The sequence below is a fragment of the Dendrobates tinctorius genome, unplaced genomic scaffold, assembly GCF_039654945.1.
Source record: "Dendrobates tinctorius isolate UK_male_01 unplaced genomic scaffold, ASM3965494v1 ptg000102l, whole genome shotgun sequence".
NCBI lineage: Eukaryota > Metazoa > Chordata > Amphibia > Anura > Dendrobatidae > Dendrobates > Dendrobates tinctorius.
In genome coordinates this window covers 45,438,097-45,465,119 of record NW_027361770.1, presented here as the reverse complement: position 1 = coordinate 45,465,119, position 27,023 = coordinate 45,438,097, and the positions used below count along the sequence as shown (strand labels likewise).

The 27,023-nt window shown below is 47.9% G+C and overlaps 1 protein-coding gene across 1 annotated transcript in view; it reads left to right on the top strand.

The window, feature by feature from the left end:
* Window positions 1-27,023, top strand: part of NSUN2 (NOP2/Sun RNA methyltransferase 2) — a 97,664-nt gene that overhangs the window by 43,921 nt on the left and 26,720 nt on the right. Inside the window, exons 8-9 of the mRNA XM_073587869.1 lie at window positions 8,552-8,626; window positions 23,662-23,792. Of these exons, the coding sequence (XP_073443970.1) occupies window positions 8,552-8,626; window positions 23,662-23,792 (206 nt within the window). The remainder of the gene's footprint in view (window positions 1-8,551; window positions 8,627-23,661; window positions 23,793-27,023) is intronic.

Genomic DNA, 27,023 nt, shown 5'->3' with positions numbered 1-27,023 from the left:
GTGCCAAGGTTCGCCATCACTGCAGTCGGACGCCAAAGTGGCTTTAGAAGCCCAGTGTGCCAAAGTGGCCCCTGAGGGGCCCGGAGCGCCAAAGTGGCCCCCGCGGCAAAGTGGCAGCATGTGTCAACATGGCTAAAGTGGCTACCGAGGTGCTGAATGTGCCAAAGTGGCTATACACAACATTCATATTCTAACTTTACTTTTTTACAGTCGACACCTGATACACTGCTGTAAAGCTGGCAGCGCTGTTCAAGCACCATGTATTTCCTTCAGGAAATGCCCATCTAGTTTTCTCCTGATACCCTTGACAAAATAAAAAAAAATTGTCTGAAGAAAAATTTTTGGGGAAAAAAGTTAAATGTTCATTTTTTCCTTCGACATTGCTTCAATTCTTGTGTGGTTTAGGTACACCTTGAGGGGTGCAGTTTTTAGAATGGTGTCACTTTTGGGTATTTTCTGTCATATTGACTCCTAAGTGACTTCAAATGTGAGATGGACCCTAAAAAAAAATGGTTTTGTAAATTTTGTTGTAAAAATGAGAAATCGCTGGTCAACTTTTAACCCTTATAACTTCCTTACAAAAAAAAAATTTGGTTCCAAAATTGTGCTGATGTAAAGTAGTCATGTGGAAAATGTTATTTAGCATCTATTTTTTGTGACATATCTCTAATTTAAGGGCATAAAAATTAAAAGTTTGAAAATTGCAAAATTATAAAAATTTCTCCTTCGTCTCATTGGGGGACACAGGGACTGTGGGTGTATGCTACTGCCGTCTGGAGGCCGACACTAAGTATACAAAAAACAAGTTAGCTCCTGCTCCGCCACATACACCCTCGCCCTGATAGCGGGCGGAAACCAGTTTTTTGCTTAGTGTCTGATGGAGGCACACGCAGTCTGGATCTCTCCAGACTATTTTTTGTTTTTTATCGCTATGAAGAGGAGACAGGGGCGACGGATCCTATTGAAAGGGTCCGATCTCCCCAAACCATCAACGGGCGAGTATCGCCTCCGCGTGTCCTCTCCCGCACCGAGGGACATCTCTGGGACTTTTCCCCAGACATCTATTTTTATTTTTGAGAAGATGAGACAGGGGCAACGCATCCTATTGAAAGGATCCGATTTCCCCAAACCAACAACGGGTGACCACGTGCGAGTGTCCCTCCACGTTTCCTTTCCCGCGACGTGGGACACTATGCCAGACTTAGCCCTGTCCACCCCTAGGTATTGAAACCATGGGCTTGCACAGAGGTACAAGACTAGTCTGTGCGGCCCCCACTGCTCCACCAGCGCACGACGGCGGTGCTAGATGGCGGCGGACGGTCCATCTCCTTGCCCCTACAGGGCAGGCGGAGTTAGGGTGCCTGCACCGTCCAAAAAGGGATTACCTCATGGCCTCGGCTGAGGGCAGGTATGGATGACTGGGAAGGGCTTCGGGGCAGCGAGAGGCTCCAGGTTAGCGGTACGGCCAGAGGTGGCAGGTTCAGGGGCTAGGGCTCGCACCCCCGGATGGAGGTGATCCAGCAGGCTCCATTACTCTCCCTCATCCTCCCTCCTATACCTGCGTGTAGAGGGCCGCGGACCCCCCAGCGGGGTGAGGAGAGTGCCGGCGGGATCGCCGGGATAGCAGGGCCGCCAGTGCACGGGCGGGCGGGCAGTGACTAAATTTAGCCCGCGGCTTCGGCCCAGGCCGCCGGTGGAAGTCCCACCCCCCCGGCGTGACATCATATCCGGTGCCGCCCCCCATGACCGGGGCGGACGCTGGATAAAATTGAGGCCCCGGCTTCAGAGCAGGGTAGGCCGCGAGCAGGTGAGCACTTGCAGCCTACCCAGAGGAAGGAGCAGGCAGACGCAGGAGCGCGGGAGAGACACGCAGGAGCCGGGTAAGTGCGACCCCCGTCCCGGAGCCACACTAAGGGTTACCCTCCTCCTCCTCATTGCCCCTTCATAAGGAAAAAAAAGGAAGAGAAAATTGGCCTATTTCTGCAGTATGTCTGGGAAAGGAAAAAAGCACACGTTCCTTTATATCGCATGCGTTTCCTGTGGGGTTATGTTCCCACGAGCGCAGACTGTTAAGTTATGTGAAGCCTGTAGTTCCGAACGCGCCCAGGAGCCCTCCCCCGCAACAGAGCCCAGGGGTCTGGATCCCCCGGAATGGGCGTTATCGCTTTCTCGGTCCATGGTTTCACTTACGAAGGCGATTGAGACCCTTCAGGCCCCGGATAGGGGTAGAGACAACAGCTCGCCTGTTTGGGAGGGTTCATCTACCTCACAAGAACCTCCGGTGCGGCGTCTCGCTCACCATGACCATTTTCTGGGTGCGAGCAGAGTTCAGGTGATGACGTGGAGGAATCCTTGGACCTGGATACCCCGGGGTGTCGGGAGATGGTAGACAGTCTCATTGAAGCTGTCAATCAGACTCTAGGTATTGAGGAGGATGTGTCCCTAACCGCAGGGCATAAGATATCCTTCAAAAAGGCCAGGCGACCACATAGAGTGTTTAGCACTCATCCAGAGTGTGAGGACATAGTGCAGCGGCACAGGGAACGTCCAGCAAGCGCTTTTCAGGACAAAAGACGCTAGAAACGAGATACCCGTTTGCACCAGAGCTCTGTAAGAGATGGGCGGAATCGCCGATTGTGGATCCCCCAGTGTCACGCCTGGCCTCAAGATCCCTGTTGTCAGTACCTAGTGGTTCTTCCATTAAGGACCCCACGGATCGGCTCATAGAAGGTTTATCCCGCTCGGTGTATGAGGCATCAGGAGCAACGCTCTCTCCTTCATTTGCGGTAACATGGGTAGCCAAAGCCATGATGTCATGGTCAGATTCTTTGAATAAAGTCCTACAAGATAGAGACTTGGCGACGGAGGTGTCTGAGATAGCAAATCAGATCGCGATGGTGGGTGACTATTTAATGCGTCCTTGGATGCGGCTAATTGCGCGGCACTAGCGGTGGCAAATGCTATCGCCATTAGGAGAGCCTTGTGGCTAAGGCTATGGCGGGCTGTTTCGATTTCTAAGAAATCGTTAACTTCCCTGCAGTATCAGGGTAACCGGCTATTTGGTGAGAAATTAGACAAACTCAGTTCGGATGCCACAGGGGGAAAGAGCAGCTTTCTCCCACGGCAGAAGATTAGACTGCCTTTTCGTCAGCCTCAGGCGCGCTTTCGAGCATTTCGCACCCCCGGATGGGCAACAGCGGCCAGTTCTTCCGCCCCAATTCGCTACAACCAGGACAAGAAGCGTCAGGTCACGTATAGAACCAACCCGCTGGGTAGGATGCGGGGCCGACCGCCCAGGTCAAGGGGGGCCAGGTCCCAGAGGCCCTCAGCAAAATGACTCGGGGCATCAGGTACCTGAAGACAGCAGAGTAGGCGGACGTCTCCTCAGGTTCCGCCACGTCTGGGTCGAAGTGGCACACGACGCATGGGTGGCGGAATTAGTGTCATCCGGGTACAAAATAGAATTTGTCGGGGATCCTCCAAGGCGATTTTTTTCGTTCCCGTCTTCCCAAATCGGAATCCCGGGCAGAGGCATTGCTAGGGGTCATCAGGCTTCTTCAGCGCAACGGGGTCATTGTCCCTGTACCAGAGTGCGAAAGAACACAAGGATTTTATTCCAACCTGTTCGCGGTCCCCAAGAAGAACGGAACAGTAAGGCCGGTTCTGGACCTAAAGCTCCTGAACAGGTTCATCAGAGTCAGGCATTTTCACATGGAATCTCTCCGGTCGGTCATATCGTCCATGGAGCAGGGAGAATATTTGGCCTCGATCGATGTCCAGGATGCCTACCTGCACATCCCTATTTTTCCCCCGCATCAAAGGTTCCTGCGGTTTACAATCGATGGGCAGCATTTCGAATTTGTGGCCCTACCTTTCGGGTTGGCCACGGCCCCCAGGATATTCACGAAAGTGATGGCTGTCATGGCCATTATACATTCTCGGGGCATAGTGGTTTTGCCGTACTTAGACGACCTCTTAGTAAAGGGTCCGTCCTTTCGGGCATGTGAGGAAAATGTCAGTATCACACTGGATACCCTATCTCGCCTAGGATGGTTGGTCAACTGGAAGAAGTCATCCGTTACCCCAGCTCAGAGGATTCTATTCCTAGGGATGATTTTCGACACTTCCCGAGGGTTGGTAATTTCCCTCAGGACAAGGCTCGGGCGCTCCGGCAGGGAGTTCGATGTCTTCAACAACCAGGCCCTCACACTATCCGGTACGGGATGAGGGTTCTAAGGAGGATGGTGGCGGCGATGGAAGCAATTCCGTTTGCTCAATTTCATCTTCGTCCCCTGCAGCATGCTCTCTTAGCGTCTTGGGACAGGAGTCCGTTATCGCTCGATCATCAGTGCAGGTTGTCCTCTCAAGTCCGACGGGCACTTCAATGGTGGACGCGTGACTCCTCTCCATCAGGGGTAGCCCTTTCCCCCAGATCAATGGTTGGTGATCACAACCTATCCGAGTCTTTTTGGTTGGGGGGCAATATTCCGCCATCACACGGCCCAGGGGCAATGGTCGCCTCAGGAGGCACATCTCCCTATCAACTTGTTGGAGATTCGAGCGGTGCGGTTGGCACTGCAGCATTTTCAGCACTGGCTAGCAGGGCGCCCAGTCCGGATTCAATCAGACAGCGCCACAGCAGTGGTGTATGTGAATCACCAGGGAGGCACGCGCAGCAGGGCAACCATGCGCGAGATAGAGCATGTACTCCGTTGGGCCGAGAGTGGAAAATTGGGCAGCAGATTTCCTAAGCCGGCAAGGTGTCGCGGCCGGGGAATGGTCCCTGCACCCCGAGGTCTTCCAGCAGATTTGCCAACGGTGGGGGACTCCGGACGTAGATCTGATGGCCTCCAGGGAGAACGCCAAAGTGGGCACGTTTGTCGCTCGGTCTCAGGACCCGCGAGCAATCGCAGTGGATGCGTTGGTCCTATCATGGAACCAGTTTCGGCTCCCATACCTGTTTCCCCCACTGCTTCTTCTCCCGAGGGTCATCAGAAAGACCAAGACAGAGGGGGTCCCGGCAATTCTGCTGGCCCCAGACTGGCCCCGTCGAGTATGGTACGTGGATCTAGTGCAGCTTCTCGCAGACGTGCCTTGGCATCTGCCGGAACGACCAGACTTACTGTTCCCAGGGGCCGATCTGCCACCCGAACTTATGGGCCCTGTGTTTGACGGCATGGGCGTTGAATCTTGGATTCTGACCCAGGCCGGGGTTTGGGCATGAGGTGGTTGCTACGATGGTTAGCGCCCGGAAGCCGGCCTCGGCGAGGGTTTATCATAACACTTGGAAGGTTTTCTTTCACTGGTGTTGAGAGCACGGGGTTGCACCATTGTCCTTCTCGGTTCCCAACATTTTGACTTTTCTCAAGTCAGGTCTAGACGCAGGTTTGGCCCCGAGTTCCCTGAGGAGACAGATATCGGCCTTGTCTGTCCTTTTCCAGCGAAAGATCGCTACCAATATGCAGGTCAAGACGTTCATTCAGGGGGTCTCTCATTTGGTGCCCCCCTTTAGAGCGCCCATGGACGCCTGGGACCTTAACCTGGTTCTGGGTGTCCTGCAGGAAACTCCTTTTGAGCCGTTACAAGAAATCTCATTGTCATACCTTTCCAGGAAGGTTGTATTCTTGGTAGCCATAACTTCCATTAGGCGGGTCTCGGAGTTGGCAGCCCTATCTTGTAGAGCTCCGTTTCTGACTTTTTTTTTAAGGATAAAGTAGTCCTTAGGCCACCACCGCCCTTTCTGCCGAAGGTCGTGTCCTCTTTCCATATTAATGAGGACCTTGTTCTGCCTTCGTTTTGTCCAGCGCCAGTACACAGAGTGGAAAAGGCGCTCCACACGTTGGACCTGGTAAGAGCTCTTAGGAGGTACGTGTCAAGGACAGCACCTTTTTCGCCAGACAGACTCGTTGTTTGTGATTCCCAAAGGGCGCAGGAAGGGGCCTCACGGTCGACCATAGCCAGATGGATTCGTCTAACTATTCAGGAGGCTTACCGTATCAGAGGCACGCCGATTCCACCTGGAATAGGGGCGCACTCTACTCGGGCAGTGGGCGCCTCTTGGGCGCTTCGGCACCAGGCTTCGGCAGAGCAGGTATGCAAGGCGGCAACCTGGTCAAGCCTGCACACGTTTTCTAAGCATTACAATGTGCATACTCAGGCTTCGTCAGATGCGAGCCTGGGTAGGAAAATTCTCCAGGCAGCAGTGGCACACCTTTAGACAGGAGGGCATGCGGTTTGGATCGGTGAGTTGCTCCCACCCAGGGACTGCTTTAGGATGTCCCACAGTCTCTGTGTGCCCCAATGAGACGAAGGAGAAACATGGATTTTTGTTAGTACTCACCGTAAAATCCTTTTCTCCGAGACGCTCATTGGGGGACACAGCACCCACCCTGATAGCCAGTTGGCTCTTGTTTATTTGATTAGTATAATTCCTTGTTTAATGTAGGGTGGTCCTTTTTCAGACATATGATTTTCTGCGTTAAGGCTAATTTATTGTTATGTTCTCCTACTGCTTTTGCACTAAACTGGTTTCCGCCCGCTATCGGGGCGAGGGTGTATGCGGCGGAGGAGGAGCTCACTTGTTTTTTGTATACTTAGTGTCGGCCTCCAGACGGCAGTAGCATACACCCACAGTCTGTGTCCCCCAATGAGCGTCTCGGAGAAAAGGATTTTACGATGAGTACTCACAAAAATCCATGTTTTCGCCATATCTCCATTTTTTTCATAAATAAACGCAAGTCATATTGAAGAAATTTTACCACTAACATGAAGTACCATATGTCACGAAAAAACAATGTCAGAATCAGCGGGATCCGTTGAAGCGTTCCAGAGTTATAAGCAGATAAAGTGACAGTGGTCCGATTTAAAAATTTAGGCCTGGTCCTTAACCTACAAAATGGCTTGGTCGTTAAGGGGTTACAGCAATTTCTAATTTTTATATTAGCAATACATTCGCATGTAATGAATAATGTAAATGTTCCCAAATATTATTTACGGCAAAAATTGTATAAAAGCGACATTGTACCGTAACTTTTGCTTCTATGCATTTATGGTGTGTCCATTATAGTTTGCATCTCAATTCTATCTGTAAAATCCAGTGTGTCCCTGTGTTCTGTCTTGACATGTGGTAGTGTGATTTAAGGGCCCGTTACACACAGCGATCTCGCTGGCGAGATCGCTGATTTTGTGACACATCAGCGATCTCTCCAGCTAGATCGCTGTGTCTGACATCCAGCAGCGATCGGCCCCCCTGCACGGTATCGCTGATAGTGCTGGATCGTCCTGGCCCGTTTTTTCATCGCTGGTCTCCCGCTGGCCAGCGCGCATCGCTGCGTGTGGCAGCGGGAGCCGGTGATGAGCGACGCTGCACGCTGGTTACCAACGTAAGCATCGGGTTTCTAAGGGCCGTGGGGCCCTTAGAAACCGATGTTTACCCTAGATACCAGCGTACACTGCAGGCAGGGCGGGAGGTGGAGGCAGAGCGGCGCACAGACCGGAGTTGCTCTGCTATCTGCTACTCCAGTCTGTCAGACCGGAGTAGCAGATAGAGCTACGCCAGTCTGTCTGCGCCGCTCTGCCTCCACCTCCCGATCGCTTCACCAGCGATCAGCTATCAATGTCCTAGCGATCCCATCCACGTTGGATCGTTGGTGGGATCGCTGGGACATCGTTATGTGTAATGGTACCCTTATGTGGAAATCTGTTGTGAAGCACTGATCAGTGGGAGATCTGCTTCCCTTCCTGATAATGACATAGCGGATGCTTGTCTGACATTACTCACTATTTGCCCATTTTGTGCAGCTGCTTTTGTCTGTTTGCTCATTCCAAAGCTGTGCAAACCCTGTAAGGTATGTGTTCATTCTTAATTCTACCATGACTGCCACAGTAATTAATCCTTGTGCATTAGGTCTGGCTATTGTCTCAGAGCATTTTCCAAGCCGCGTCTAGTTATTGACGACTTTTTTTGTCTAATGTTCTGTTAAGGCCCCGTCACACACAGCGATCTCGCTAGCGAGATCGCTGATTTTGTGACACCACAGCGATCTCACCAGCAAGATCGCTGTGTGTGACATGGATCAGCGACCGGGCCCCCCTGCCGGTTATCGCTGATCGTGCTCGAGCGGCCTGGGCCGTTTTTCGATCACTGGTCTCCCGCTGGCCAGCACGCATCGCTGCGTGTGGCAGCGAGAGATCAGCGACGCTGGTTTCTAATGTAAATAGCGGGTATACAGGAGCCGCACGGCTCTTAGATACCCGATGTTTACCTTGGAAACCAGCGTGTACGCTGGTTTCCAAGGTTAACAGTGGGTATCCAGGAGACGCAGCTCCTGGATACCCTATGTTTACATTAGAAACCAGCGTCCAGCGTTGCTGGTCCTGATCGCTGGAGGGGCTGTCTTGTGACAGCTCACCAGCGATCCCATCATGTCGGATCGTTGGTGGGATCGCTGGGACATAGTTATATGTAACGGGGCCTTTACTGTACAGCCAGCGAGTAGACCTCCTGCAGTACCCATCCGGTTTTGATAGTGATGCAATCTTTTTATTACAGTGGTGACGGGACTTTGAGGAAGAATATTGATGTTTGGAAGAAATGGACGACCTTAAACAGTTTGCAGCTGCATGGGTAAGTGCTATCTGGAAAAGGTGTAAGGATGTGGTCTTAAAGGGATTGTCCACCACTGCAGACAAATTATTATTTTTTTTTTTATGTGAATACATGCATTTGGGGCTAAAAATCGTTTTTACAATTTGGTTTCATTGAAAATTTTGCACCGTTTATATTTTACACGCGCTCTTGTTTCATTGCACGTTCAACGTTAAGGTGGTCGATGGTCATACATCAGCAGAGACGAGCTCCGTAAAAGACAGATGAGAGTTAGAAACTCTCCCAGTAGACCATCAGAGTGAGCTCACTGATTGCTTCTCAGTTAACTCATTCTGAAGCCACCAGTAGACAAAGCAAAGAGAAAATATAAGGTAACCGCTGTAAAATTATTAATGGAACTCAATTCCAAAAATTATTTTAGTATAAAATACATTTGTTTACGCAAGAAAAAAAATTGTTCCACAATGGAGGACAACCCCTTTAAGGAGAATCCAATCACTCTCTTGACAAGTCATTGTTTGTCCTAAGCATTCTGGAGCATCTCGTCTTAGAACTTGGGGCCCGATTTCATTTTTGTGTTTGTAGATTTTGGTGTTTTTCACTTGTTTCTTATTTAATTTGTGCCTCTAAGTATATTTTCTGAGTTGTTTTTATATGTGCACTATTGTGGAAGGAGTTTGGGGTTTCCAGTTTTTTTTTTTTTTTTTTTCCCAGCTGATTCATCAGTTGAGTTTTTTTTTGCTGTTAGTAGCTTACAAAACAAAGGAAAATAGTGAGAAAATTGAACAACATTTTCTAATTTTCCACAGAATTCATGAACTATAGTCTCCATTTTGAAGAATTTGGAGCAAAAAAACCTCTCTGAATGCTATAAGACAAAAAAGAAATAAAAATGATCAGTCCCTTAGTGCTGTTCCTCTGTTAAATGAGGTTAATGGTAATCTGTGACATATCGCACATGCCTGCCATGTCCTCTCGCTTCCTGGGCATGTGCAGTGGGACAATTCTTCTACCTTCACTGTGCATGCTCAGGAGTGGGCATTAGGAAAGGACATCATGCACATGTGCAGCATTTACAGCGGGAGCGGAAAGACTTGGAGAACTGGGAAAAACTTATTTTAAATTAAAGGGGATGTTTCCAGTGTGAGACCAGCAATGAATGACAGTCTACTCTATTCATCTACATTTCTCACACTGGTATTACCCCTTTCATTTAAAGGGAATCTGTCAACAGGTGTTTGCTACCTTATCTGAAAGTAGCCTGATGTAGGCAAAGAGACCCTGATTCCAACGATGTATCACTTAGTTTACTGGGTGCAGCAGTTGTGACACAATCAAAGTTTTAGATATAGAATGAAGTAGAGCTGAGAAAGCTAGCCCCACCCACACCAGGCTCTGTATGTAAATAGTCTATTGACAGTGAGCTGGTTATCGCAGGAGGGGACAGTCAGGCTACCAAACCTGGCATTGACTATCTCCTAGTAATTAATTCTTCATTGTAAGTAAACGACACACAGACTGATAAGTGACATATTGTTGAATTCAGTGTTTTAACCCCTATTTCATGCTTTCCTCAGATTACATAGCAACTAATTTACATATTAAGAAAAACGTGGATTTTTGTGGAATAAAGCATCAGATTGCAGATATCAATGTATCATTTATTCAACTTACTATGCCCTACATGTGTATATATCTATTCTATCTTTTCTACTCTTAGCATGTCGGTATGATTTTGCTGCATATGAATTGCCGGCTTTTCTAAGGACACCAATGCGTAAATATCGCATGGTGCGAGTGCCGTCTGATTATTATTTTTTGATTTTTATTTTTTCCCCTCACACCCATTGACTTGCATTGGCAAGTCTCGTCTGATATACGCCCTTTTGTTTTTTTTTGTTTTTTTTTCCTTACGTCCCTCCGGACAGCACCATGGAGGACATTCTTCCTTGCCCTATAGTGGGACAGGATCAGAGAGAGGTTAAAAGGCCCCTCCCACCTCCACCCTCCAGTGTTTTTCCTGTCCCAGCAGGGGATGGTTGTATGAGAGGTTGCTATTAGAGTGAAGATAGCCTGTGGACGTTTATGGCTTTCCATTCCCCTGGCAGGCGGTCCGTGGCTGATTCCTCTCTGGGAGAGGTCCCTCAGCCGTCATTCGTTGTACCAGACTGGATTGGGGGTCTCAGCCCTCTCTTCCCCCCTGTCAAGCGGACCGTGGCTGACACCTCTTGGAGAAGTTCCTCAGCCAGCAGCCAGCCTGCATGATGGGCTCAGGGGTATCGTGCGGCGCGTCCAATCCTTCCCCCTGTCAAGGGGCCCAGGGCCGACACTCCCCGGTGGGGAGTCCCTCTGCCCCAAAGACCAGTCGAGCGGACGTGCTCCTGGGTTGAGCCGCTCTGGGAGGAGCGGCTCGGACGCCTGCCGGCAAAATATCGCTACCTCCGGAAAACACGTGGTGGAGAAGGCCATCGCGCCTCCGGTAACGTCAGCATAAGGTCGGCGTGCGTTCCACGGCAGAACGCTGAAGTGCAGAACGAGACTGGCAACAGCCTAGTTTCTTGGATCTCGTGGGGCACAGGAGAGGAAGTCACTGGCAGTAATACAACATTTATGACCGAACGCCACTTCCCTCCATGGTAGGCTCTCGGTGTTACCAGCTCCCCTTGTCTTTCTAGCAGGTGTGGAGCCAGCACAGGTGAGTGCACGCTGGAATGTTGTGTTCAGGGCCTGGCCTCTGGGTTGATACTAACCTCATGCTTTGGTGCCAAAGCTGGGCCTAGAACCTCATGTGCTGAGATGTGTCTTCACATATAAGCAGTTAGGCCTTGGACCTCTAGGCTATAGTAAGGCCATTTGTCCAAGCTACATCTCATAATGGGACCTCAGTTAGTTGCAGGCCATGTCTGCACAGAGCCTTATGGCTGGACACATGGTGGAATGCAGCACATGGTCTCCAGGGAGACTGCCCTCCACCTGCTGCTCATTAATTAGCTCCTTCATGTGGAGCCGGTCTGACAATTGAGTTATACTATCCAGAGCGGAGGTTTATCCGGATCTCTGATTGCTCTCTTGGAGGTAACTGGGGGCCTGGTCTCTCGTTTGGCACCTTGAAGCAGGGCCGTAGTCTGTGCATCATATTACATCATAAGGGGCATCGTATCGCCGCTGATCATCGTATCGCCGCTGTGCGCGAGATATTGCCGCTGTGCGCGAGATACTGCCACCATGCGCCATACCACCATACGGCCGCTGTGCACCATACTGCATCATTTGGCATCAGCGTGCTTCATATGGCATCATTGTGCTTCATATGGCATCGTTGTGCTTCATATTGCATCATTGTGCTTCAGGTTGCATCATTGCGCTTCATAGTACCTTGGTACATCATACTTCATCATATGGCTTCATAGTGCCTTTGTACATCATATGACTTCATAGTTCCCTTGTGCATCAGACTGCATCATGGGGCTGCATAGTGCCTCTGTTCATCATACCGCATCAGGGGGCTTCATGGTGCCTCTGTTCATCATACGGCATCAAATGGCTTCATACGGCCTCTATGCAGCAAATTCCACTATGTGGCTTCATAGTGCCTTTGTGCATCGTATTGCATCATAGCGCTTTATAATGTCTGTGCATCATACTGCATCATATAGCTTCATAGTCCCTTGGTGCATCATATTGCATCTTAAGCCTTCATAAGGCTTCTGTGCGTCATATGGCGTCATAAGCGCCTCGGGGTCATTTGTGGGTCTTAGTACCTCTGTGCTTCATAGTACCTCGGGTGCGGTGGCTTTGAGTCTCTGGCTGTGGGCCTCTGGCTTAGACCTTCTGACTTGTGCCTTTTTGTGGGCCGCACCTTGTATGGTCGGCCTACCACTTCACATTTTGTCTCAGGCCCCAACTCTGGTCTTCGTGTTTCGGGACCCAGACCCAGTTTCTGTTGCTTCATTCTTGGCAACTGGACTTAGCCAGACGAATAGATATGCTTGAATTGGCCTAGTAACTTAGCATTTCTTCTGTTTGGAACAGAACTCTCAAATGCGTTACTGTCTTGAATGCTAAAGGCAGGGCTCCCTCATAGTTGGCTTTTAAAGAGGGACATACGTTTCTGGGATTCATCCTTTAAGTGGACATATTCTGGGTGCAGAAAATCCCATAAGGTGGAAGAAAACAATTCTTCCCGACTCCACATAGAGCAGTCGGACTAGTTTCCTTGATAGATACCCGGTAGGCAGATTCTTGTCCCATAAATCTGTTGTATTATGTTTACCAGGGGTGGCATCACTACTTTTTGTACCTGGTGGCGATTCAGCAGCTCTGCGTCAGGTGGCAGAGGATCCCATACTCGCTGCTCTTACAAGAGTCATGGCTCCTAAGGTAAAGAAGCTGTATCAATGACTCTTGCAGTTGAGAACCCATAGTCCATCTGCCTCGCAGTAGTCAATCCCCTCTGCGATGGGAGGAAACCTACCTCCCTCTAGTTAGAGTTTGGTTCCTCCCACCATAGCAGTATAAATATCTCTAACAAGATTGCCTTTTAGGATATAACATATAAATAAGTTGACACATTTACAGTGTCTGGGCTAATGACTTGTATAGAAGCACACACACACTTGCTCTCCTCAGTTCCAAAGTCCAGACTCCCTGTGTCTAACATCAGTAAAACAGGCGTGAGGATCCACATTTCCCTTTCAATGCTTCTAATGAAAAGCCAATGTTGGTAGTGACAGGAGAGGTTACCTGCCAGATGGAGTATTTCCTTAGTCTTAAATAATATCCAACCCTTTCTTGAGGTTTAGACATGTAAAGGATTCAGAATACACATGATCTCCTGGATGAGTAGGGTACATAACGTCTCAATGCTCCGCTATTTTCCATGTACTGTTATTGCTTTGATCTTCCAGTGGAGCAGGGTCTCTGGCCTGCAGGTTTCCTTGTAGTATGGTAAGCTGGTCTCTAGCTAAGGTTTAAGCCGAGTCCAGGAGGACCGACGAAGGAACTATCCTGTGTGATAAGCACATACAGCGAATTACTGGTCTGTACAGTCCTCTTTGTATTGTGGCTGTGGTTATCACCATACCTTTTGCTGGGTAACAAGGTTGTAAACCTATTTCTGTGACTGCGGTGTTCATAAGTATCTATCACAATAACTGTAATTCACTGCGGTTCATTAGTGGTATTGGGGTGCAACAGGTTGTTCCACTGCAGATCTTGTTTGCCACATTCATACTGAAATTGGCCATTATAGACATATATCAGACACTCACTGCGGTGATTACCTTTGTTAGATCCCTTTCGATATCTATATTTCTTGTCATCTTATAGATAATTTCTATATCTAGCCTGGTTCTTACCTAGAACTTTGATCCTGGGGCTTCTGTACCCACCCTGAGACCTTTCCTTTGGTATTCTCCATGGTGCTGTCCGGAGGGACGTAAGGGAAAAAGTGAATTAGATCTACCGGTAATTCTGTTTCCTGTAGTCCTTCAGGACAGCACCCTTAGTTCCCTCCCTTATGTTTGTCTTTAGGCCTGCTCGGGATCGATCGGCAGATTGTTCATCCATCAGGTCATCGTGGCTCGAGATTGGGATGGAGCTGCTAAAGGGTCTACGCGTTTGTAAGGGCGCGCTTAGACCATTTCCATCCATCCTCGGTGGTACTTTGAAAAAACACTGGATGGTGGAGGTGGGAGGGGCCTTTTAACCTCTCTCTGATCCTGACCCACTATAGGGCAAGGAAGGACGTCCTCCATGGTGCTGTCCTGAGGGACTACAGGAAACAGAATTACCGGTAGGTCTAATTCCCTTTTTTTCTTTTTCTTTTTCTGATTTCAGCTGAGAAAAACATCGCAGATTAGAGGTCACCTATTGAATAACGAGTGCAGTCCGATTTTTTTTTTTTTTTTTTTTTTTTTTTAACGGATTGCACTCGTCCTTATTTCTCACCAGTGAGTTTGAGCCCTAATGCTCAGAATTGACATTTCGTATGCCATCACCTTTTTGTGTTTCAGCTTATTGTAAGTTGAGTTGAGCGAAACGGGTCGGTCAAATTCAAAAGTCGCTGACTTTCGCAAAAGTTGTGTTTCGCCGGGCGAAACCCAACCATAGCGTAAGGTCGGCCATGCGGTCGCCAACCTAAGCGCCAAAGCTGGATTTCCCAGAATGCTTGCACGTGACTTTTTTTTCAGCCACTGAGCAAGGACATACACTGTGGGCAACGAGATGACTTGTGCAGCGTCGAGAAAGAGAGAGAGTTTTCGCGCACTTTAAAAAAGAGGTCCGGCATGTAGGTGTGTTTACTCCACTCCTTGCCAACTTTGCTTTCCATTGACTTGCATTGGGTTTCGTGTTTCAGTCGGACCTTCGACTTTTCACGATAGTCGGCCAATTTCGTTCGACTAGACTTTTGAGAAAGTCGGGTTTCATGAAACCCAACTCAACCCTAAAAAAGGCAAAGTCGCTCATCTCTCACTGTAAGTAAGAACAGCACAAGTCATTGTACTTTTTTTTATTTTTTTACTCATCATCCAAAAGATGAACAGCATGTGAAATTGATTGCCAATCAGTGTTGCTTCCTAAGTGGACAGTTTGATTTCACAGAAGTTTGATTTACTTGGAGTTATATTCTGTTGTTTAAGTGTTCCCATTATTTTTTCAAGCAGTATGTATATATTACACTTTGCCATTATAGAGATTTAGCTCACAATTGATCATTGCAAGGCTCGTCGAGTTACGGAGTTGAAATGGGTCACCCTTCTGTCACAAAAAATGCTCAGAGTGGAATTTAAAGCGAGATCGTATACTAGCTCATAGAAGTAAATGGGAATCCGTCTAGGATTTTTCAGCAGTGTGATTAACTTTAGTGTTGCTTTACATGGGAGAGGATCAGTGATAACACTAGGTGCCCTAATGCTACAAAGTTCTAGTGATCAGTGTGACCCCAAAGGACCAAAAACAAAGATAAAAAGTACATCCTTCTGTTTTACATGCTCTACTCCAAAAGGGAGTTTGTCACCCCTGAAACTTGATTAGCACTACTTATACAATATATGGCAGTCACAACAACATACCTGTAGCATAGAATTCACTTTTTTTAAAACTCATTTTATTTAACTAAAAACCACTATGTGGTTGTGTATATCTATAGAATGACAACTTGGGTAAATTATGACCATTATTTATTAAAATGTCTCAATAGTGTTTCCCATATAGACATCAAGGTTGTAAACATTATGTGCTTTTCAAAAGTGATTCTCAACCAGTGTTAGTAGGTGGTCAGGTAAAACAAGATTGTCTGATAGAGTGGTACCAGGGGAAGCCAACAGGGTCACCTGTTCCTTAGGTACTTGGCTCACCTTTACTGCAATCTCCTGTGAACTAGAAGTTTATGAGAATAGCCTAAGGCCGATCAATAATAAACAAAAAGATATGTCTGATTGGGGCTTGCCAGATAAAATTCAGGATTCGAAGAGGGGAGAAGCCTAAGCCACTGGTTAAAAATTACAGTTGTGCTTCCAAAAAAGACTTTTTTTTTTTTTCCTCTTTCCCCCATGACGGCACCACGGAGAGAGGGGATCCACCCCACGGGGACAGGAAACCTACGATAAAAAGGCGGTACCTTTCTCCCGCATCAGTTGGTTTCCTATCCCCATAGGGAACCTACAGACTTACCAGTTGTCGCGAGGCCGACCAGTCTGGAGGAAGACAGCGGGAGCCCCCTGTCCCAGTTGGGACTGTTACCCAAGGTGCCACCGCTGGGGTCAGCGGGCCTCCAGGGTGTGTGTGTGGGGGGGGGAGAGGCGGCAGAAGTGCTCCAGAAGACCGCCTCTCCTGAAGATAGCGTCCCCCCTCAGAAGCGGGCCTGAAACCAGTATGGCGGCCGGGACGGCCCGGGGCAGGTACCGGAGGCCAGCGGGCGCCGGCAGCACCAGCAGAGATGCCCAAGCTTGGCGCAAGGCATTGCTGGGAGTCGGGACGGCGGCAGTGCGCATGTGCGGGGCGGAGCACCGTCTGGTCTCGTGGGGCGGGGCAAGGCATCACTGGGAAGCCTGGGAGTGTGCGGGGCGGAGCGCCGCCGGGTCACGTGGGGTAGCGCAAGACATCTCTGGGAACAGGCGCTGAGCGCCCAGAGCAGGGGGAAGAGAGAAAAAAATAAAACACCGGCCGCTCGGTTAAAGGGTGCAGTAAGCACAACGCCGAGCTGTTCCTGACAACATGAGTTCGTAGCCACAGGAAGAGCAGCAGCTGCTGGATATGTTCTCTGACGCAGGACCCCAACAGCAACCGCGGCGATCGCCGCAAAGGCACCGCAAGAGGGATCTCACGAGGTGCCATTCACAGCGACGCAGCAGCCGCTCGGAGTCCCAGCGCAGCAAGGAGTCCGGTGAGACAGGGGTCCCAAAAGACAAGCCACTTGCAGATCCGGGAGCCCTTTCAGACTCTGGGAAGAAGTGCACGCAAAAGGCCAACCACAAGATTTGCCCACTTTGTAAAGAGGAGCTTCCCGCAGGGTGGTGGAAAAGACTCTGCTAATCCTGCATTGACCACACTATATGCAAGGAATCCCCAGGTTTCGCCTCTGACCTTAGAAACCTAATGAAACACCAAGTAGAGAACACCCTCAAATCCCTCCGGGGGGGGGGGGGGGGGGGAGTAAAAAGCATAGCCTAAAAGCAGGGATCCCGAGTCAGATGACAAGCGATAGGGAAAGCAAATCTTCTGCATCAGACACAGACAGCCTGTCATCCGACTCCTCGTCCTCTGCCGAGGGGGGTCGCAACTGTTTCCCTATAGAGGAAACGGATAATTTAATAAAGGCAATCAGTCAGAACCACTATGGGACTAGTAGACGCCAGGCCCAAAAGGACCATTCAGGATGCCATGTTCAGTGGGTTAGAGCAGAAGAAAAGGAGGTCATTCCCTATGAACGATAAAATTCAGGCGCTAATACAGAGGGAGTGGAAAAGACTGGAGAAAAAGGCCTCCTAGCCCTCAAAAGAAAATATCCCTTCGAGGACCCAAGCTGTTCATTTTGGGACAAAGCACCAAAGGTGGATGTAGCCATTGCGAAAGCCTCAAAAAAAGTTATCTCTGCCGGTTGAGGACATGGGGACACTGAAAGATCCCATGGACAAAAAAGCGGATACATTCCTGAAGGGTTCCTGGGAGGCAGCCCGGAGGAGGGCTGAAACCTGCCATAGCCGCCACCTGCACAGCTAGAGCCCTTATGGTGTGGTTGGATCAGTTGGAGGACCAGCTAAAAATCAAAACTCAGAGAGGCGCAATTCTAGACTCCGTCCCATTGATGAGAGGAGCGGCGGCCTTTTTAGCCGACGCATCTGCAGATTCAATCAGGCTAGCAGCCAGGGCAGCCTCATTCTCGAACTCAGCTAGAAGGGCCCTATGGCTCAAGTGCTGGACGGGAGACCTGGAAACAAAAACAAAACTTTGCTCCATTCCCTGTGAAGGTGAATTCCTTTTCGGACCTACGATAGTTGATATACTCGACAAAGCGGGGGATAAAAAGAAGTCTTTCCCTAACCCATTCAATTTCCCCTTCAAGCGTTTTCTGAGCAGGAAATTTATCCAGAGGAAGCCACCTAAAAACTCCCAGGAAAAGTGGGAAGATAGAAGAGGCAAAGGAAAGGGGTTCATGTTTGGAAAACCAGCAGACAAGAAGCCACCCCAATGAAGGTGTCTCCCAGGTAGGAGGAAGATTGGCCATCTTCTTCCCAACCTGGGAAAACACATCAAACAGTCAATGGATCTTAAACATCATAAAAACAGGCCTCAAGTTAAATTTTCACACCTCACCAAACCCTCTTTCGTAGTGACCCCACAGAGGCAGTCGGCAGAAGAACAAGCCGTCATTCAACAGGAGATTCAGACCCTGGTGAAGAAATCCGTATTGCAAGAGCTCCCTCGCCAAGAAAGAGGCGAAGGCTTCTATTCCCCTATCTTCCTAAGGAGGAAGCCAGATGGGACATTCAGGACAATAATAAACCTGAAAAAATTAAACAAGTGCCTGATAATTCACCCATTCAAAATAGAAACAATAAAATCGGCAGTGAAAATGCTGTTTCCGTCCTGTTACATGACTGTACTCGACCTAAAAGACGCGTACTAAAACATCCCCATACACGTGGACTATCGGCAATTTCTCAAGATAGCAGTAACTGTGGGGGGAGAGATAAAACACTGTCAAATCAAAGCTCTCCCGTTTGGGCTGGCCCTCGCCCCGAGGGTGTTCACAAAAATCATAGCAGAGGTCATGGCACATCTAAGGGGAGCAGGACGTCCTAATAGTCCCATACTTGGATGAATTCCTAGTAATAGGCAGCTCCCCGTCCCACTGCAGGGACCAGTTGAGCAGGACTATGAATTCTCTGACCAGCCTTGGTTGCATGCTAAATCTACCAAAATCCCGGATGGTCCCGAGCCAAGTACAAGAGTATTTGGGCATAACCATAGATTCCCTCAGGCAGGAGTGTCGACTCCCGAAAGGGAAAATGCTACACATAAAACAAATAGCATGAGGAGCAATAACTCACACAGTAACAACACCGAAGAAGGCCATGTCCCTGCTCAGGTCAATGACTGCCTGTATGCCAGCCGTGCAGTGGGCCCAAGCTCACACAAGGGATCTCCAATGGGAAACACTAGCGGCAGAAATTTCCCTTCACGGAAATTTAGAAGGGCGGCTAGACATATCAACCGAAACAGCTCGCTCACTAGAGTGGTGGACGGAATCATCCAATCTATCCAGGAGGGTCCCTTGGGTGATACCGGTATCTCGAGTCCTTACTACAGACGCCCCGGGGGGGGGGGGATGTGGCTCACTTGGACAATCAGCTAATTCAGGGGGTCTGGACATAGGACGAAAAGGCAGCCTCCTCGAACATGCAAGGAGCTGCTAGCGGTAAAGCTCACCCTCCTGTATTGTGTGGAATCCCTCAGAACCCACCACATAAGGGTGTTTTCTGACAACCACACAGTAGTTGCTTAAACCATCGGGGGGTACAAGATCCCGCACCCTAATGACAGTGACAAGATCAATCCTCCAGTTTGCAGAGGAAAAACTAGACTCAGTGACAGCACTCCACATAAAAGGGGCAGACAATGTCACAGCGGACTTTCTAAGTTGCACACAGCTGAGACAGGGCGAGTGGGAGTTGAACCAGGAAATTTTCAACCAGATCACGGTACTATGGGGGAAACCCGATATAGACCTGTTCGCCAACAGGACTAATCAGAAGGTGAAAACCTTCTGCTCCATAGACCCCGCCGGGAATCCAGTAGCCCTGGACGCCATCATGATCCCCTGGCATTTTGCCCTTGCTTATGCGTTTCCACCAATAACTCTAATTCCATCAGTTCTGAGGAAGATATGGGAGGACAAAGCAAGGGTAATATTAATAGCAAATCCAAAGGAAAAAAGAGGGGGTCTCCTGCACCAAAATTAGTGAAAAAAGATAAAACTCACATTTATTAGGAAGGTTTTAAAATCATATTAATAAGCCACCATGACAGGCAATGCTACCTCAATCCGTAAGAATTTTATTCCATTCAGTCATAAATGACTCTGGAAAAGGATATGTTGGTATTTCCCTGATTCTTAGACCTCTAGGGATCATTGATGTATCAACATATTTTTGCAAAATAGTTGAATCCCACCAGGTCCTCAGTTTTTGTAGCATAGTTTTTTCCAGATCAAAGAAAATATTATCCAAATCTGTGCCAGCTGAATAATCAGAATTATATTTGTTGGAGAACATAGAATCCAGTTTAAGTCTATCCTCATTATTAAACAAAACCTGGATTTAACCACGAAGGTTTTGTTTAATAATGAGGATAGACTTAAAAAAAAATGGATTTGGATAATATTTTCTTTGATCTGGAAAAACTATGCTACAAAAACTGAGGACCTGGTGGGATTCAACTATTTTGCAAAAATATGTTGATAGATCAATGATCCCTAGAGGTCTAAGTATCAGGAAAATACCAACATATCCTTTTACAGAGTCATTTATGACTGAATGGAATAAAATTCTTACGGATTGAGGTAGCATTGCCTGTCATGGTGGCTTATTAATATGATTTTAAAACCTTCCTAATAAATGTGAGTTTTATCTTTTTTCACTAATTTTGGTACAGAGACCCCCTCTTTTTTCCTTTGGATTTATAGCGCCAGTTGAACCGCACTGGACATCTCCTGGCATCAGACCGCTTATGGACTATATGGACACTGATGTACGGTAGGCTGAATATGTGTTTCTCTTTTTATTAATAGCCCCCTTCTGGCCGAGAAGGATGTGGTTCTCTTGGTTGAGAATGTCCATCTCCAACCCTTGGGTCCTCCCTGATATCCCGAACTTACTCTCTCAAGGCCCAGTACTGCACCCCCAGGTGGAGAACCTACAATTGATGGCCTGGAATTTGAAAGGGCTCTATTAAGCAACAGAGGCTTCTCCCAAAATTTAGTATCCACTCTACTACGAAGTAGAAAACCGATAACCACTAAACAGTACGTGAGCGTCTGGAGGAAGTTTCTTTCAGTATCAAGAGCCAGTCAGTCCAAAGGGGAAGGGACCCATACCAAAGATCTTAAGAGTTCCTACAAAAGGGCTTAGAACAAGGTCTAGCTACCAGCACATTATAGGTTCAAGTGGCGGCCATTGGGGCCCTATACAGCTGTGACTTGGCAGGGAATCGTTGGGTGTTTAGATTCATTATGGTAGCCAGTAGATCCAGGCCTATGTCTTCCCTAAACACTCCTCCCTGGGATCTAAACGTGGTGCTCTCTGCCCTGACCAAGCCTCTCTTTGAGCCTTTACAAGAACCACCACTAAAATTAATCTCTTAAGACTAAGACCTCCCTCTTGATAGCCCTGACATTGGCCCGTAGAATTAGTGACATCCAGGCCCTGTCAGCCTTCCCTCCATTTACACAGATCTTGGATGACAGGGTGGTACTTAGGACAGACCCAGCCTATCTGCCGAAGGTAGCGTCTCGATTACACAGAACTCAAGAAATCTCCCTCCCCTCCTTTTGCCCCAATCCCAAAAACAAAGGAGAAGAGACCCTACACACGTTAGATGTTAGGAGATGCCTAATGAATACCTAGCGGCCACCAGGGAGTGTAGAAAGGATAGGTCTTTTTATCTGCTTCCAGGGGCCAAGAAAGGGGCGAAAGGCATCAAAGAGCACGCTGGCGAGCTGGATAAGAGACGCCATCACCTTGTCGTACTCGTCACAGGGTGCGGACATTCCAGGCAGAATAACAGCCCATTCCACAAGAGCGGTATCAACTTCCTGGGCAGAGAGAGCAGGCGTCTCCATTGAGCAGATATGTAGAGCCGCCACTTGGTCCTCTCCTTCTACGTTTTTCAACCACTGTTGGCTGGACCTAGCCACCTCCTCAGCTCTAACCTTTGGTAGAAGGGTGCTGGAGGCAGTGGTCCCCCCCCCCATTGCTAGTCTCTGCAATTCTCTCCGTGGTGTCGTCATGGGGGAAAGAGAAAAGCGTAGTTACTTACCGTTAACGTTATTTCTCTGAGCCCATGACGGCACCCGTATGTTCCCTCCCTACACGCGTGGGGTGCGCACTTATTGTAAATACAGTTTAGTCAAAAAGTCACGTGGTGTCTCCTTTATGCATTTTAATGATTATAGAAATTTTTTCTTAAAGTTGTTGTGTTAGTATTAGGCTGAAGTTCCGTTAATGCTCTGTAAAACAACTGATGCGGGAGAGAGGTACCGCCTTTTTATCTGTAGGTTTCCTGTCCCCGTGGGGTGGATCCCCTCTCTCTGTGGTGCCGTCATGGGCTCAGAGAAATACCGTTAACGGTAAGTAACTATATGCTTTTTTTAACTCTACAGAAAATGTTTTAATTGTGTGTGCATGACCAAAGAGTGCTCGCACTGTTCTACCCCTCCATCAATATGCCACGCATCTCTCATTAGTATGATTGGCTGCACTCACTGGTCCAGAACCGGTGTTCCTGAATTGACTCGGACTCTGCGGGAGCTGTTTGAGTGCGCAGGCTTGCTCTCATCCCTCTCTCCTCTTGTGTGACGCAGAGATCGCAAATCAGCTGGTTTGTCGGTGACAATTTTGACACTGTTCACCCTTTCTCTTGGCTGGCAAAGCCAGGTCTGTGCGAAAAAATAATTTGGAAAATGTAACATTGGAAATATTGGGTTAGTTAGTGTTGGACCCACTCTTAAAGATAGAGGAGGACTAGTGATGCGCGAATGTGCTCAGATAAGGTGTTATCCGAGCATGCTTGTGTGCTAAAAGAGTGACCACGGCATGCTCGAAAAATATGTTCTACTTCCCACACCTGCATGTCTTGTAGCTGTTTGAGAGCTGCAGCACATGCAGGGATAACGTAACAGCCTTGAGACATGCAGGGATTGCCTAACAGCCGCAAGATATATAGGCACAGGGATCGAACATATTTTTTCAAGCATGCCAAAGTCACGCGGGTTAGCACATGAGCATACTCTGATAACACCTTTTCCAACCACGTTCGCTCATCACTAAAGAGGTCTCGTGATTTCCCCCTTTTGTGTTAACAATTATGTGCTTATTTTTTATGGATAGATGACTTGGATATGTCATCGCTGTACCTGGAAAGGTGTAAGATGACTTTCTGCACAGCGGTTTTCCAGAATAGCCCTGTACAAAAGAATTGCGAACAGACATTTGCTTTGTTCTTATAGCTATTTGAGTGTTCTTATTATTTTGAATAGTTGTATAGAAAATGTAAAATGTCATCTTACTATGTATACGGCAAACATGGAGTTAGACAGTTTTAATGTGATCCGTAACTGCACTAGAAATTAATGTTTCAAACTTTATTGCATTGTTTTCCCATTTTTTTTTAATCTTTATGGGTTTAATTCCCTCTTGTTGATGGGAAGTGTTAATGTATTAATTCATTCAGTTGATGTCAGTGGATAAGTCTTGCAGCCTGCAGTGCTGTTCTGCAAAAATCTTTTGAAATCTGCTTTAAGTTGTTGTTAACCTTCATTTTCCTTTTTCTAGGTTGCAGATTAGGATTGCTACCCGTGGTGTTGAACAGCTGGCAGAAGGGGGAAGGATGGTGTATTCAACGTGCTCTCTGAATCCCATTGAAGATGAAGCAGTTATTGCTTCCCTGCTGGAGAAAAGCGAAGGCAAGGCCAAACACCCTCCGTCTTGTAAAACAAAAATACCTCATAATGACTGCAAAATGTGCTGAGGAGATGGCTCAAGCCATTAGCCGGAGTACAGAATGTTACCCTTGAAATATTAGAGGATGTTGTAGTTTCTGAAGGCCATGTTATGGGCTGAAAATTATTTAAATTCACTTTTCCGCATCCACAGTCATTTTAAGCAGGTCCCGAGATTCTTCTAAATCCAACACACTTGCAGCGTCAGTATACAGATGCAAAATATCAGTGGTGTTCAGCTGCACTACTTAATTCGATAATATCTTGGACAGCAATAACATTATAAAAATAACCAGTGGATGACTACCGTTGTTTTGGGCGCACTAGAAAAGACGTCACAGTTAACTCTTTAGTAGGATCTGCATTTTAGTATTTAAAGGGAATCTGCCACAAAGTATTTGCTCCCCATCTAAGAGAAGTGTGAGGTAGTGGCAGAGACCCTGATGCCTGCGAGGTCTCACTTACTGGGCTGCCTGCTCTGGTTTTGATAAAAAAAAAATATCACTGTTTTATATACTCCAGATCTACCAGTTCTTTAATGCTGAGCTTTGTATAACCCCTCCCACATCACGGATTGACATCTTTGTGTGTAAGCTGCCAGTCTGTGTGGGTACGAGGTTTTCTTTATCACTCCATTGGAGGAAACAGGTAACCGTGGGTGTATGCTGCTGTCGCTAGGAGGCTGACACTAGGCAAAAAAAGGAAAATGGCTCCTCCTCAGCAGTGTACACCCACCGACAGGCACCAAGCACCTCATTTTAAGCTTAGTGTCTGTAGGAGGCGGACCTGGATCTGATCCCAGATCCATAGTTTTTCCTTTTCAGGTCACCTGTTCTGTTTTATTAACCTTTTTCCTTTGTCTTTCAGGCTCATCTTCAGGGTGAAAGGGTGTAATTTCTCACCGTTTTCCCACTTTCATGTGACCAAGGGAGCAGTGTGGTGTCACCCACATTGCCCACACTCGGGCCCACAAGGCAGTACCTAATCCCCTGTCACCTTTACAGTTGTTTCAGGGTGATTCCCGTTGGCCGATCCTTTGCCTTTTCCCCACCCCACCCCTCTCGGAGGGGGCTGGGAGGAAGACGGTGGTCACCAGCGGTGGCCTTCCCCCTTCTTGAGAGAGGTTGACGCTGTCGGGAATGAGGATTTACCATACCAGTGACCCCCATCCATCTGGGAGCTCCTGATGACATCCTCATTGGTGACGAGGACCGGGGCTCACCTTGCAGGTATGTATGATTCCCTCCCTGTAGCGCGACAAGTCTGGGTAGCAGGGCGACTATAATTCTTTAACGCCTTGCATAGCGATGGCCATAGCATCACTGTTATGGGGCAGGACGGCTATAATTTTGTATAGCCCTGTATAGCGGCGGCCATTTCTTCCGGGCTGGCCTCAGAATCAGTGGCCCACTTCCCCTCTCCTTCCATGGCCATGCCTCCTCCCGGCTTCCTTTGGCCACTCACCACTGCGCGTTTGAATCGCACACCCTTCTCAGACCAATAGAACTGCTTGCCTTGGCTGCAGACTTGTCCACGCCCCCCGCTCCATAGCAGGCGTCTTTCTAGCACGCTTTTTCTCTATCACGGAACTTCCTCTCCCTGCTGGTACACGCCCCCGGCGATTCAGCCAATCGGATGGGTACTTTCGCTTTCCTCACCGGCCAGCGTTTCAGACACGCCCTCCGCAGTGCATCGTGCTTGCTGGGACTCAGCACAGCTGATACTCCGTTTCTAGCTTGTGCCTTGCAAAGGAATACGTGGATTTCGTCCGGCTGCCTAAATGATGAAATTCCAGAAGGTTAATAAAGTTTGACAGTGGTTTATTCTACGCGTTAAGGTTTTTTGCAACCTCTTCTTCAGGAAATACCACATGAAGCATACATAGATGGTGCATTAAGTACAGAAAAAAAAAAAAGAGCTCCAAACAGTCAGATGACAGTCAGATGACACATGTCAAAGTTCATAGTTAGCAGACAGTATAAAAATTCATAGTAATAGTTAGAAGCTGTTCTTATATTGACATGTCTATTTTAATTTCACAGGTTGTTGAACAAAAGGAAAAAAATAAGGAAAATTAAAAAACACATATATACTGAGCAAGAAAAGCAAATCTCGGACACGAACTCCTAAAGAAATGCCTCAGTTTCCTCCAGATCTGCCACCTGACAATTTGACCACTCGCCTATGCTAACAAGTTCCTGCAAGCGGAGTGGTCAAATTGTCAGGTGGCAGATCTGGAGGAAACTGAGGCATTTCTTTAGGAGTTCGTGTCCGAGATTTGCTTTTCTTGCTCAGTATATATGTGTGTTTTAATTTTCCTTATTTTTTTCCTTTTGTTCAACAACCTGTGAAATTAAAAGACATGTCAATATAAGAACAGCTTCTAACTATTACTATGAATTTTTATACGGTCTGCTAACTATGAACTTTGACATGTGTCATCTGACTGTTTGGAGCTCTTTTTTTTTTTCTGTGTGTACTTAATGCACCACCTATGTATGCTTCATGTGGTATTTCCTTAAGAAGAGGTTGTAAAAAACCTTGAAACGTGTAGAATAAACCACTGTCAAACTTTATCAACCTTCTGGAATTTCATCATTTGGACAGCGCGGACGAAATTCACGTATTCCTTTGCAGAGTTCTGTTTCACATAGTCGGTGACCGACTTGTGGATCTGCAGCAGCCCTTATCTATACATGCTTTGAATACCTACTACCAGGTGAGCAGTTTTCTGTCAAACCGCATACTTTATTTGTGGGATAAGACCCTATATTGCGCTTGTGTCTCCCTCTTTCCTCACAATACTAGTAGCTTGTGCCTTGGCAGATAGGATTGACGCTGCAGTTGTCTGCTCATTGTAGACTCTCCACGCCTGCTACAGGGGGACACAGGCAGCCACACAGTCACCGCTGGTCATCGCTGATATCGGGTAGGCTCTACCCTCTCTCTTCCTCTCTTCTATCCCAAATAACCCTTCCCAGCAGTATTAACAAGGCTTAACGTATGCCCAACCCTAGAGAGGTTTCTCTTTGCCCCTCTAAATCAGCTTTGAACCTTTACGCCTGTGCCCTCTGCAAAAGAAAGTGGTCCTCAGGTCAGCCTTCCCCTTTCTGCCTGTCCTGCATCACTTCCACCATGTCTGCCTCACAGGAGCACACTAATGCCTGAGATGAGAGCACACCCCTCCCTCCGCAG